Here is an 11,987-nt window from a genome sequence, read left to right as displayed (position 1 = left end):
GCTGACAATGGGAGATCAAGCTTGTCCATGTTGCCACATGGTTTGTTTATTGTTCTCCGATATCTAGGGATGTACTTACCTGTATGTGATTAGATCATACATGTGTCTGTGTGTGTGCACTTGTAAATGGCTTGTGCTTGGCCTTCCGTGAGAAAATAATAGTTATCTGGATTTAAGTATAGTATCTAACAGGCCTCACCACTGCGTAACCAACCACAAGAATGAAGAATGAGAGATAACTGATGCTCTGGCCACAGAATTAGATGGTGCAATTCAAATCCCAGCTCTGCCCTCAAACAAAGGATGAGCTACATACTACAGGAGGAAGTAGCCCCAGTGAGTGGTCATTAATCACAGTTGGACCAGTCGTTGTTTGATCAGGGCAGCTCAGGTTCTCTCCCATCCCCACTAGCCATATCCTCTCAAATGGCAAATATGCGGCCACAGTCTCGGCCTCTCTCCGCTACATTTCTTTGGTCTTACACCGGGCGCTTGCATTTTTGGATGGCATTTTTGCAGCTGGAAACATGGTTACAAGCAAAGAGAAAGTGAGCTTTCCTTTTGAGAGGCATCATGCCCCCTGGCTTCTCATCGGTGTAGATTAAATCTACACTGAATTAGCCTGTAGAACTTTCTTGACACCAACTGCGTTACTATGAGTCAAATAGTGGTGGTGTCTTGAGAATAGAGAATAGATTTTGCAGCAGGAGAACTTGACTACTTACTTTCAGTATAGGACACAATGGCGATTTATGGCTTCACACTTGTTGCACGTCCATGTAAAACGTGGAAAAGTTGCCCTTTAACAAATCGTGGGACCTCAACAACACATCATATCATTGAGCAATGCATGATTCATACTGTATTATTTTCCAACCAGCAAGTCAGTCTTTGGAGCTATTACCAGGAGAGACTCCAGAAATATGTACTGGGGCACATGGATATAGGCAACAAACTAATTAAGGACTTATGCTTTGATGCTTTGTGTGTCTTCATCAAAGTCAAAAGTCTGTTGAGTCTGATGAAGTACTAGATCAGCCTCTCTCCTGGTACTATATTTCCCTACTATGAGAACAGTGGACAGGATGTAAAGGAGTTAAAGCGCTTCATCCAAAACTTAGGAGCCTTTAGACAATAAGTCACAGTTTCCTTCTTGACTTTCTCGTTTACTAGATGAAGGGGGCTGTGGATTATGCCTGACAGCAGGGGGCATTCGAGCAGAAGGTCATACTTTCCAGAGTGACCTCCTTGTGTTGGCATGCTGTAACACCAACCCTTGACTGTTTAAATCATTTCTTATAGAGGGGGATAGAGATGCCACAGCAAAAAAAATATATCTGATCTTAGATTCTTCATCACTGGTCAGGATAGCACATACAGCTCTCCTGAACTGCTGTCTCTGGCGCTATGCTTTGTTCTCCAATGCAGCAGGCCATTTAAAGAGCTAGGCTGTTAGTCAGTGCAACAGCCTGAGTGATACCCACGAAACAAGGAAGGCTGGTGACAAACTTGTTCCTCTGTAACACTGTCAGCTGCATGGCCAGAGGGAGAAGGATCGGAGGAGGCAGAGCAGGTTTCAACCACTTGTGAACCCCAAGCATGTTGCATTGGTTCCATCTGTGGGCACACACTTTGGAAGACAAGGCTTGGTGATGAGGGCCTCCATCAGGAAGTTGAGGGAGAAAAAGACTTATACATTCCTCCTCAAGGGGTACCACAGGGTTTTTCTCAGAGAAAAGCCAAAAGTTTGTACTGAGTACACTCCCTCCTGGAGAGGCTGGAATCTGGTAAAGCAAGACTGTCTGCCTCTACCTGGTGGCACCAGCTGAGTGGCCATTTTGGGCGCTCAGGGATGGCAAACAAATTCTAACAGGTGACACACAAGGGTGACAATAACTCACAGATGGCACTTCAAGGTGAGCTGAAAGGAAAGCACAACCTAACAGGGTTGAAGCATTTAGAAAGCTTAAGCTCTCTCATTTTCGATCAGTCTAATTTTTTCCACTGGTCTTATGTGACACTGTTTGCAATTTTACGCATTTGGGGCATCTAGACAACAGATGAGGGATTAGCCCCTCTCAATGTTGGAATTGGTCACAGGTCAGAGACTGTTTTCATGAAAATGTATGGATTGGTGCAGCAGCAAACCTGGTTCCATCAGAAAATGGTCTGCTTTTTTTTTTCCTAAAGATTGATATTTAATGCATTGCATTGCACTTTATTTTAATGTCTCCATCATAACATATCAACAAAAACTGTTTACACTCAAAAGGAACAAAGCCTGAGTCTGTATTTAGATTTTATAGTCTTCACATAACTTCTGACAGAAACACTGTCAACACAGCTAAACAAAAGAAGACATTAAAAGCGATACTCATGAAATGCACACGGAGCCCACTTGGAATATTTTGGTAATGTCCTGAAGCAGACATGTCAGTCTTCCTCCTCATATGTGAGCTGACTGACTGAAGGCTGCTCATGTGTGCAATCTGGCTGCTATGGCAACAGCTGGCAGGTGGCGGAGCGAGGGCTTTTGTAAACACGTGAAGTGTGGTCATGTGACAGGGGTGTGACATCAGCAGAAATATGTTTCTCTAAATGCTAACAAGGGGATCCCGCCACCCTGCTGGGAAAAAAAGTGTGTGTGTGGTCAAGTCAAAGATCTTCAGACACTGTCACTGACAACCCCTCAGCGGTTTCTGCCATGATATTCAAAAGTGTCACATATGTTAAATAACTGCTCTCCAAAATGGCAGATATCCAGAGGAAGTAATCAGTTGGAGTGACAGATTTACACTTGAGAAACTACATTATAAATGATCCACAGCCATGAATACATTTTCAGCCTCGACTGTTTCCTTTCATCAAACACATCGTCCCTTTCAGGATCATTCATACAGTATATCGCAGCTGTCAGATAGTGTTTTGACAGAGACATCACGTTAATGAAAAAAAATACATTTTCCTTTTTGCTTCATTTAATCTTGTGAGTGACTCATATGAAGACACCATACCTGTGCCAATTATCAGTGGAGCGTAATAATTTGAGCTGTAACAGGAAATGTATCTGTCCTGAACCTTCGTGGTACCAACGTCATGGTTTGGTGAACGCGGTCATATGAAGAATAAGCCTGAAGAACTCATAAACTGTGTGGAAACATTTAGGAAAGCGAGTGGGGGATTGGAGGAGGACGGCGTGTAAGTGGAAATGTGTTGAAACAAGCCAACACGCATTCAACGGCATCACCCAGTCCTGCATAAAAATATGACCTATACAAGAGTATATTTTCACTGTTTGCTGCTTAATGCATGTCAAGCGGTGCCATTTATCTCAGGTTGAACAAACTATAACTTACCCTTTCTGTTGAAAATGAATGAAAAATAAACCTCACCTTGCATGTTACCAAAAGCAAAACGAAATAACAAGGGAACAGCATCCAAATGAAATATTTAGCATTCTGAGTGATTTTACAAAGGTTTGAGCTCTTTTAATTACCAGTCAGCACTTTCACGCTATATTGCAATACATTATATTCTCATTTGAAATTTGAATTATTTTTAATTCATCCGGCAAATTATGTACCATAATTGCAAAGTCTTTTGGTTTTGCCTTTCTTTGTGAGCATATCTCTGTGCTGTTGTTTTTGCCTGACTCTGTTTATCAAATTGACCTCAATGCTCCCTCAAGTAGAAACAAAAGTTGAATAAATGAATGAACATAGTTAAATAACATCAAATGAAGCCAACCGGTGTTATTTTTGTTGTTGTTGAACCAGATGGCCGTCTTACCTATCCTGTCCAGTCTGTCTATGGCAACCGTCTCGAAGGCCCTCCTCATCATGGGATACTCCTCCAGCACCTCGTTGAAATTGTCCACAGAGAGAGAGTACAGGCGACAGTAGGTGTCTGCTCGCACACTGGCCGTCCGTCTGCCGCGGGTCAGCAGACAGATTTCTGATGGGGTGAAAGATGGACCAGACAGATATCAGGGTGTCAGACGGCGAGGGTAAAAATAAAGGCATTGCACAAAACAATCTGCTCGAAGGATCTTCTGTTGAAGACGGATAAAAAAAGAAATATGTGGCTTGAACTCTTAGCCTGCTCCTGTTCGCGTCTTTTCAGTCTTCAGCTGTTCCATATGCATCAACACTAGCAGGGAGGGATTCATACCAAATTAGGTCAAGAGTTCACCCTGAAAATCATTTTAGGAAACTGAATGTGTAACTGCAAATCTTCCTTGAGCAGATGTGTGATCAAAATGAAACCGATTTATGCGTGGACTTGTTGTGTGTAGTCAGTGTGACCCACTGACAGTAAAACTGAGTGTTTCCTCCAGCATTGGCACAGGACTGACAGCTGTGTGAGGGAAGGACACTATATTTGGACATGTGCAACTAAGGCTTCATTATATTCAGTTGTTCCCCTTCCCCTCCCCTGGTATCCTCTTCTTCTACAGGCTGGGGCTGACTGTTGTCTTGACAACCATATGCCCTCCTTTTCCCCTGCCTAAAGGTCGACCTCCCCTAACTCTCTGTGGGAAAAGGGAGAAAAATAGCGAAAAGGCGAGAAGACTCCATTAAGTGCATGCATAGGGGCAGCATACTGGAATCGACTAGAACCGTCTGCTCATGACTCCCCGGTAGCAAAACGAGGCGCTGCATGAAGCAAACCCCACCAGGAGGGCTTCCAGACAAAACAGCAGACACACAACCCTTCACGTGTCATTAAAGAGCACAAACATATTACAAGTAGCTGTGCAGTGTTCGTTGGAGGAATAGTTCGACATTTTGGGAAACACGATCGTTGTCGCTTGTGATAGTTGGATGAGATGACTGATTCGATGGAAGACTGAAATGGCTAAAATCAGAATAACGATTAAATGAATAAAAGGCTCAATGAATACATTAATATGTCATTAAATGAGGCAACATTTGTAATGAAAATAAGGGAAGGCAATGTGAGATAAATAGATATATCTGCTTTAATTTGCCTCTGAATATTTGTTGGTCTTCATGTCAATTCCACTGTTTATTTACTTTCCCATTTCATTTTCCACTGTATTTATTCATTTATTCATTTTTAAATGAATGTATCTGTTTCTGCAATAGTCTCCATTTGCATTAAATTATAGCAGAAATGAATTTTTATGTCACATTTTACACATTAATCAATTGGCACATTGACATATTTATTGAGCCATTTATATTTTAATTTTTTGCATTCCGTCAGTTTCAGACCTCAACGTGATTCCACTCTTCACTCTCTGTCCGTTACATTTGAGGCTAGACTTGATTGCCTTTGAACGGACCTAGGCTAGCCACCTTTTATCCAGTCTTTTTATCCCATCCCAAATCTCGAATAGTTCTTTAAGGTAAGACTAGCATAATGACAGGATCTTGGCCAGAGCCACCAGACATACACACTGTCTCTGTGCAACAGATGCATGTGTACATTCACAAACACATATATAGATGTTCAGTCAGGATACAATGACCTTTTTTCTAATTTAGATGTGACCATGACTATGACCACATTTTCTGCCTGTGTGATATGTACCCACGGTTGATTAGTAGATGATAAGAATTTGGTGATTCTGAATTATAAAGCGCAGTCCATAAAAAGAGATACTTTAGTACACTGTTTCTAAGTTTCATCCAGTCACAGAAAGAAATTAACCTTATTTTGTAAAGTTGTGGAAAAGCTCCCCTCAGAATCCATAAGCTGCCCCGGACGTCTTTTCATAAAAGCCCATGGGGGATTTTTCCGTTTTTTTCAGAACACTATCCATTTGCATATTGCGAGCATCATTAGTGGGAAAGTGCTGGGAGAGGATAACTAATGAAACCACCGGGGCTGCCTTAAAAAGCTGTTCAAACCACTGGGCATCCACTCGGAGCTCGTAGATAGGGCAACTGCCATCCTCAAATATTATTGAACATACAGAGAAATCCAGGATGGCTGAAGTGATTTTTTTTTGCTGTAACTTCGCACTGTGTCACTTTGAGTTTCCTGTTTCTCATTAGTGGAGAATAGAATGTCCAAATTTCTCTTTTTTTTCGGGTTTACTGCCTGATCTGTTCACATGGAAACTCATATAACACGTTCTTTTCCTCAGACTCATCCTCTAGATTCTGAAAATGCTTTCCACTTGTCAGATAATCAGTGAACTACATAATCCCCTCCATCTGTGCTCAATCTAAATAATTTTAATTACAAAAACCACAAAAGTGAGGCTGAGGCAACATATTGTCAAAGCGTTGGCGGTCACACCAGCGACACAAACCCATGCAGCGTTCGACTGTACAAAACTCAGTCTCCAGTATTCTCATCAAACCCAATTTAGCCTCAAAAAAGTTCTTTAACGAACCAACGCTGAGTAATGTTAAGTTTGTGGCGGCATTGTTCTGCCAGACAGCAAAACATGGCCAAAGGCTAAGCTGCAGACTCAGCTGCTTTTTACAGCCGTGGAAAATTGTTTACAAAGCTCTGTCTTTTCCTAAAGGTCTTAATACAATAACGGAGCCGATCCAGCCGGAATTTACTGATAAGAGATGTGTGCCACTGCCAACACTGCCATGACGTGCAAAAGGCAAGAAATGCAGTAGTGGATGGAAGCAAAGTCGCCTGACGTAACCGTCGACTTCCTGCTACTTACTAATTGAGAGGTTTTACCACACGTGCTCCGAGCTGTCATGTTTAAACCGTGTTGTCCCACCGCTGGATCTGTGTGGGAGGACGGAGCTGTCAGCACAGACGTCTGAACGCTCCCCGCTTGACATCGCAAATGGCCCCATCATCACCGTTGGGCTATGCTAATTAGCTGTTATTAATTGCATGCGTGTGTGTCGCGCGTGTGCGTCCGTGCCGCTCCAGCAGCACCCAGGGCCGCCGGCACGTTAACATTACTGCCCCCCTGAACTCTCGGTCTGCTGCGAGGGCCAACCGCATGTTAAAAACGGCAGCCTGAACCATCACTGCACGAGGTGAGGCGAGTGAGCGTACGCGCCCGTCTGTGTGGGTTTATTGGTTGGCAACGCGGGCAATGTGTGTGTGTGTTTTTTTAAACAGCCACAGAGGAACAACAGCCCAGCAAAGTGGGACAGAAGTGGCTGTAAGGCAAGACTGCACAAGAAGTCCGAGCAAAATGTCAGGCTGCTGTTTCCGGCTTGTTGCTGTGATTCTTGTTTAAACAGTAAACACACGTCTGTGATATCACAGTGGTGGATTCTACTGGGAAGTGTGAAAAACATACAGTGTGCTTCAGGCATAGAACAGAACATTATACAACCAGTCCTTTATTATCATGTCTATCTATCACAGGACACGGTGTGAGGGTGGCTAGGACATACCGCCAAAGTAGGAGCCGTCCAACAGCTTCATGCCCATGTTTCCCTTGGTCAGGACGCTGACCACCCCGTGCTGGATGAAGTACATCTTCTTGCCGATGGTGCCCTCTCTGACGATATAGTCTCTGGGCTGGAAGACTTCGAATCTCAGTTTGGTCAACATGGCCGTCACAAAGTTGGGATCAGCGTTGGCGAACAGTGGCATGGAGGCCACCAGCTTACGGCAGTTGAAGTTGACGATTTCCTGGACGGTTAGAGGAGACAAGCGTGGGATCGTGATGTTATACTGAGCGTTTTCAGATAGTTGGGCACGCACGTCAAACATTAGAAACGTGTCAGTCTGTGTTTCCGTGCAACAAATACCAAAACTAGTGATTCCATTATCGATTCATAGTAAACACATACGGGGGAAAATATAACTGTTTACTCTAAAAATCGGATTCCAGATCAAACAGCCATTTTTTTTCCTCTTGTTCAGTTACCTTGAGGGACCCTGGCACAGCTCCACTGGATATTCTCCTTATCTTTTCTCTTCATTTTCTGTCACCTGAAGCTGTCCATGAAGCAAGCGGACCTTGTGTACTGTAAACTGAAGTGAACAGTTTCTGCTGGGAGCAACAAAAACAACTTTTTCCAGCGTGGGAACACGTAGACTATGTGAAAATCACTTTAAACCCAGAACTCTGTTCTGTGTAAAATCTAGTGATTTCTGTGTAGAAACTGGGGCAAACTGGTGACTACACTGCCTAGAAGGTGAGTAAGTCTTTTGTTTTTGTTGTTGCTCATAAAAAGCGACAATGGCTGAGCATTACAATGAACTTATTCCGGTCGACTTCCACTCGATGGAGAGTCGAGGACTGTGTATATGTGTGGGTGAGCGAATGCATTAGGGTTCAGATGCATGTGTGTTCTCATACCTCGCGCAGAGGCTCATTAAGCTCCTCCAGGATGCTCTCTTCATCAAACATCTTGCCCTGGTATCTGTGCTCGTAGTAGTCATGGATTTTCTGTCGGAAGTCGGCCGGCAGCTTGTGGAAGGACATGTACTGCTCCACTTGTTTGTACTGGAGGGTGGAGAGAAGCAGAAGCATCGATAAAAAAGAAAACAGCAGCTCTTTTGTTAATTGTGACAGCAGGAGGTTTGAGAAGTTCGTCTTAAGCCGCAGCATCGCGGCGGCCGTACAACACAAGTTACAGCAGCTGGTCGCGCATTTTTTAAAAACGTCTTCTCAATCTGTCTCATCGTCGGCTATGTGTGCAGCTGCCAAGACGTTACTCAGCTCTGAAAACATGGAGATCCTGTGACCCAGTTATACCTTGTAGCTGTAAGAGAAAGAGCCGTGATGAAGCTGTTAAGGGAAACACAACAGCTGTGTTGAGCCCATGAGGAGTCATCACGCTTTACTGAGGTTCAAAGAAGCGTTTCTCAAACCTTTTCTGGCATGCCCCCATCAAAAGGCATAATCAGTTATTAACAATGATGTGGGGAAGCAACTAATAACAAATGAAGGTCAGCACAAAAAGCATCAGCAGACTCATGTTTGTTTGTTTTGTTCGCCACATGGATCATTTTTATTCAGATCTGTAGTTTTCCTCTGGTCTTCCACTCCCCACAGTTTGAGAACCACTGGGTCAGAGAAGAAAGATGATGCGCCTGCAAATCTTAAAGGGCAGCTCCACCAATGTTTCACATTAAAGTGTGTTTACAGGTCTTCGGGAGCACTACTGCATATGTAAAAAGAAAAAAAAGAAGCCTTTTGTGGCTACAGAGGAAGCTGCATGTGATCTTATCAATAGCCTTCAGTGATATCAAAAAATACAGATCTTTGAAGACTGTTGTCCAGGGACAGGTGAAGAACTAAATCCAAACAGGGGCCATTTACATACTTGAGTCACTATTCTGAGAAAGGAAGATGTTTGTTATTTATGTTGGAATCTATAAATACGAAACTATGACACCGTCACATAATCACCACTGTTATGTTTATATACATGAAATGCCGCCCGAGCGTCCACTTCTCTCAATCATTATGATGCTCCATAACACATTTCATGCCTGGATTCCCTTGTGGAAATAGCAGCCACTCGATCTACTGTACAGCATCTCCTGTAAGGTGCCAATGCACGGCACTGTGTCAATCTGGGAATAGCTCTGGCTATTATTGTACATACACTGTACACAAATGCCTTTTAGGTTTGTTTTATTTATACCGGGAAGACGGGACATTGTATGTGGTTTAACGCATCAACAGCTTCCTGTAAACAGAAAAATACACCCTTACTTATACAAACAACAACATCCTGAGGGTGGAAAAGTGGCCACAACAACAGATGCCCCTGCATTTAGCGGAGGGCTGTGCACTTCCTGTTGTGTCAGCGGCGGAGAGATCAAAAACAGATGTAGGAGATGGTACACAAACATGTTAATGAATCAGCTTTTCATGACAAAGACAGAAAGAAAAAGCTGTTATACAACTCAATCAATCAATCAATCAAGTCAATACTGTGCGAGGTGCAACAAATCCACAAGGCGCTTGTTGTGAGGCGCCTTGAAAATGTTACATAAGGCCTCCCAAGTGTGTTTGTGTGCGTTAAGCAATGTGAGTCACCCCACTGTGGAATAAACTGTCAATTGGATGAGTAGTAGATTTCCAACAGTGGCTCAAAGGAGGACCTCCCCACTGTCCAACGCCACAGACCACAAGACGCGGCAACGAACACGTGGCTCCACTGTGATTGCTAGGTAAGTACTGCTGCAGTCGGCCTCGGGTAATGACACGTAGAATTCTTACCGGGCCACTTACTGACAGTGAAAAAGAAATTGATTGCACCCCGTCAAGCAGAGCTGCCGTTGTTTACAGCGTACCTGTGGTTCTGTGACGTCCGCATTAATCAGCAGAGTCATAATTCTTCTGCCTTGAAATTTTGATGTGAGAGCTGTCACGGCCGTCAGGTTTCATTGTTTTAACCTCGACTGAAGAATGAAAAAAAAATGAACAAGACAAAATAAGAAACACTTTTCTAGTTGATTTAAGTTTAGCAGGTGGTTAATTGACCGTTTCCAATCAATCAAATGCTTTTAAAAACCACTAATACAACAACCATTTATTGTTTGGTTGCAACTAATGTTTAAAATACTATGAAAATGATTAATAAAGACTGTGTGGTTCATCTAAAAATAATTTTGTGTCTCATTTACATTATTTTTTAAGCTCTACTTCATGCTTGGGGTTGAGAAACATATTGGATGACACTGTGATAATGTGTACAGTGAGGAATTCATCTCTAATTAATCATAAATTTACCAGTTATTGATAACAGTCAGTGTTACTTAAGTAAATCTGCTGATGAAATCTTTTCCATTATCCGTTAGCGTGACCGACACAACATGATCATCGGACATTGATCATGTCATTGACAAATTAAAGGACAACCTGAATGCATGAGAGGAGAAATACAATGCAGACACTTCCATACAGTCCACAAGGGGTTCATTAATGACTTGAAGAGTATATCAATAGCCCACATACATACAGAGCTATACAGTATATGGTGGATTTTCTGAAAAATAAATTGATTAGTTGAGATCAAAATTATGTTTTGTACTAATTGAACAAATTACCTAAAGGCCTTTTCACCACACTAATGGTAAATTATATAGTTCTGGTTGACATTTCTTTTGTCCTTTGTTGTTTATTTTCCCATTACTTCCAGGTAGAAAACTTGGGCATCACTCACCAACTTACATACAATATATTTGAAGTGTTTTCTACTTCTATATAATAATAAGATAACCACCCTTTACTATGGCTGTCACAGTCACCACATCACAACCCCACTGAATATGTCTGAGATTTGAGACCAACACCAGTCAGTAAAAAAATCAGTGCAATGCACTTGATAATCCTTTTGACTGATGTGTGCAGTAGATATCTAGAAGATGAGCTGTTCACATCTGTAACAATAGGAATCCGATTCTTTCATCATCCAGAGTGCCGATACCTTCCCGCCCGTGAGTCTGGACCGGACAGTAACGATTTATAAGGACGCGGCACGTATGGAGGCCACTGACAATGACCTTGCTTGTAACGGTCGATGACACATGCATGGGATAGGATGGCTCGCTGTCCAGGAAATTACATTTTGTCACACTGTAAGGTGACATATGGATTAGGGAAGAAAATGGAGGCTTGACCCCGGTGGATTGGGTGACACGGCAAATCACAGCGTCCTTAATACAGCACATACTGGCTGTCATGGAAGGACATCAATAATTTTGTTTCTCTACTGGATGATATTCTCTCATAATATAAAAGCAGTGAGAGGTTTTTTTTATGAAAGTGAAAAACTTGTGATTATGTAAGAATTGCCCTGGTTTTTTTGTATATATACAGATAAATACTACATACATTCAGTACAGCATGACCAGCAGATCACTTACTTTAATGAAACACATAATGAGATTACACCCACCAATACAATTAACTGCACCCTCTTCTTTCTTATGTCATATTTTAATCTCAGCCTCATTCAGTTTTAACTAATTGCCTCGGGCCATGGTTCATTTAGCATGAAAAGCCGTGGCGGCACTAAATGAATACCTCACGGGTTGTCATCATCAGACATCTTTACAGATTTTTT

General features: G+C 42.5%; 1 protein-coding gene across 1 annotated transcript in view; it reads right to left on the bottom strand.

Moving 5' to 3' along the window:
• The window catches only part of hcn2b (hyperpolarization activated cyclic nucleotide-gated potassium channel 2b), a 39,989-nt gene that overhangs the window by 1,902 nt on the left and 26,100 nt on the right, over window positions 1-11,987 (bottom strand). The window contains exons 5-7 of the mRNA XM_037115937.1: window positions 8,264-8,410; window positions 7,350-7,590; window positions 3,790-3,954 (exon numbers count right to left, since the gene is read on the bottom strand). Coding sequence (XP_036971832.1) covers window positions 3,790-3,954; window positions 7,350-7,590; window positions 8,264-8,410 — 553 coding nt within the window. The remainder of the gene's footprint in view (window positions 1-3,789; window positions 3,955-7,349; window positions 7,591-8,263; window positions 8,411-11,987) is intronic.

Source organism: Acanthopagrus latus, chromosome 11, assembly GCF_904848185.1.
Source record: "Acanthopagrus latus isolate v.2019 chromosome 11, fAcaLat1.1, whole genome shotgun sequence".
NCBI lineage: Eukaryota > Metazoa > Chordata > Actinopteri > Spariformes > Sparidae > Acanthopagrus > Acanthopagrus latus.
Note: the sequence above shows the minus strand (reverse complement) of the source record. Positions and strands in the feature narration are given on the sequence as shown.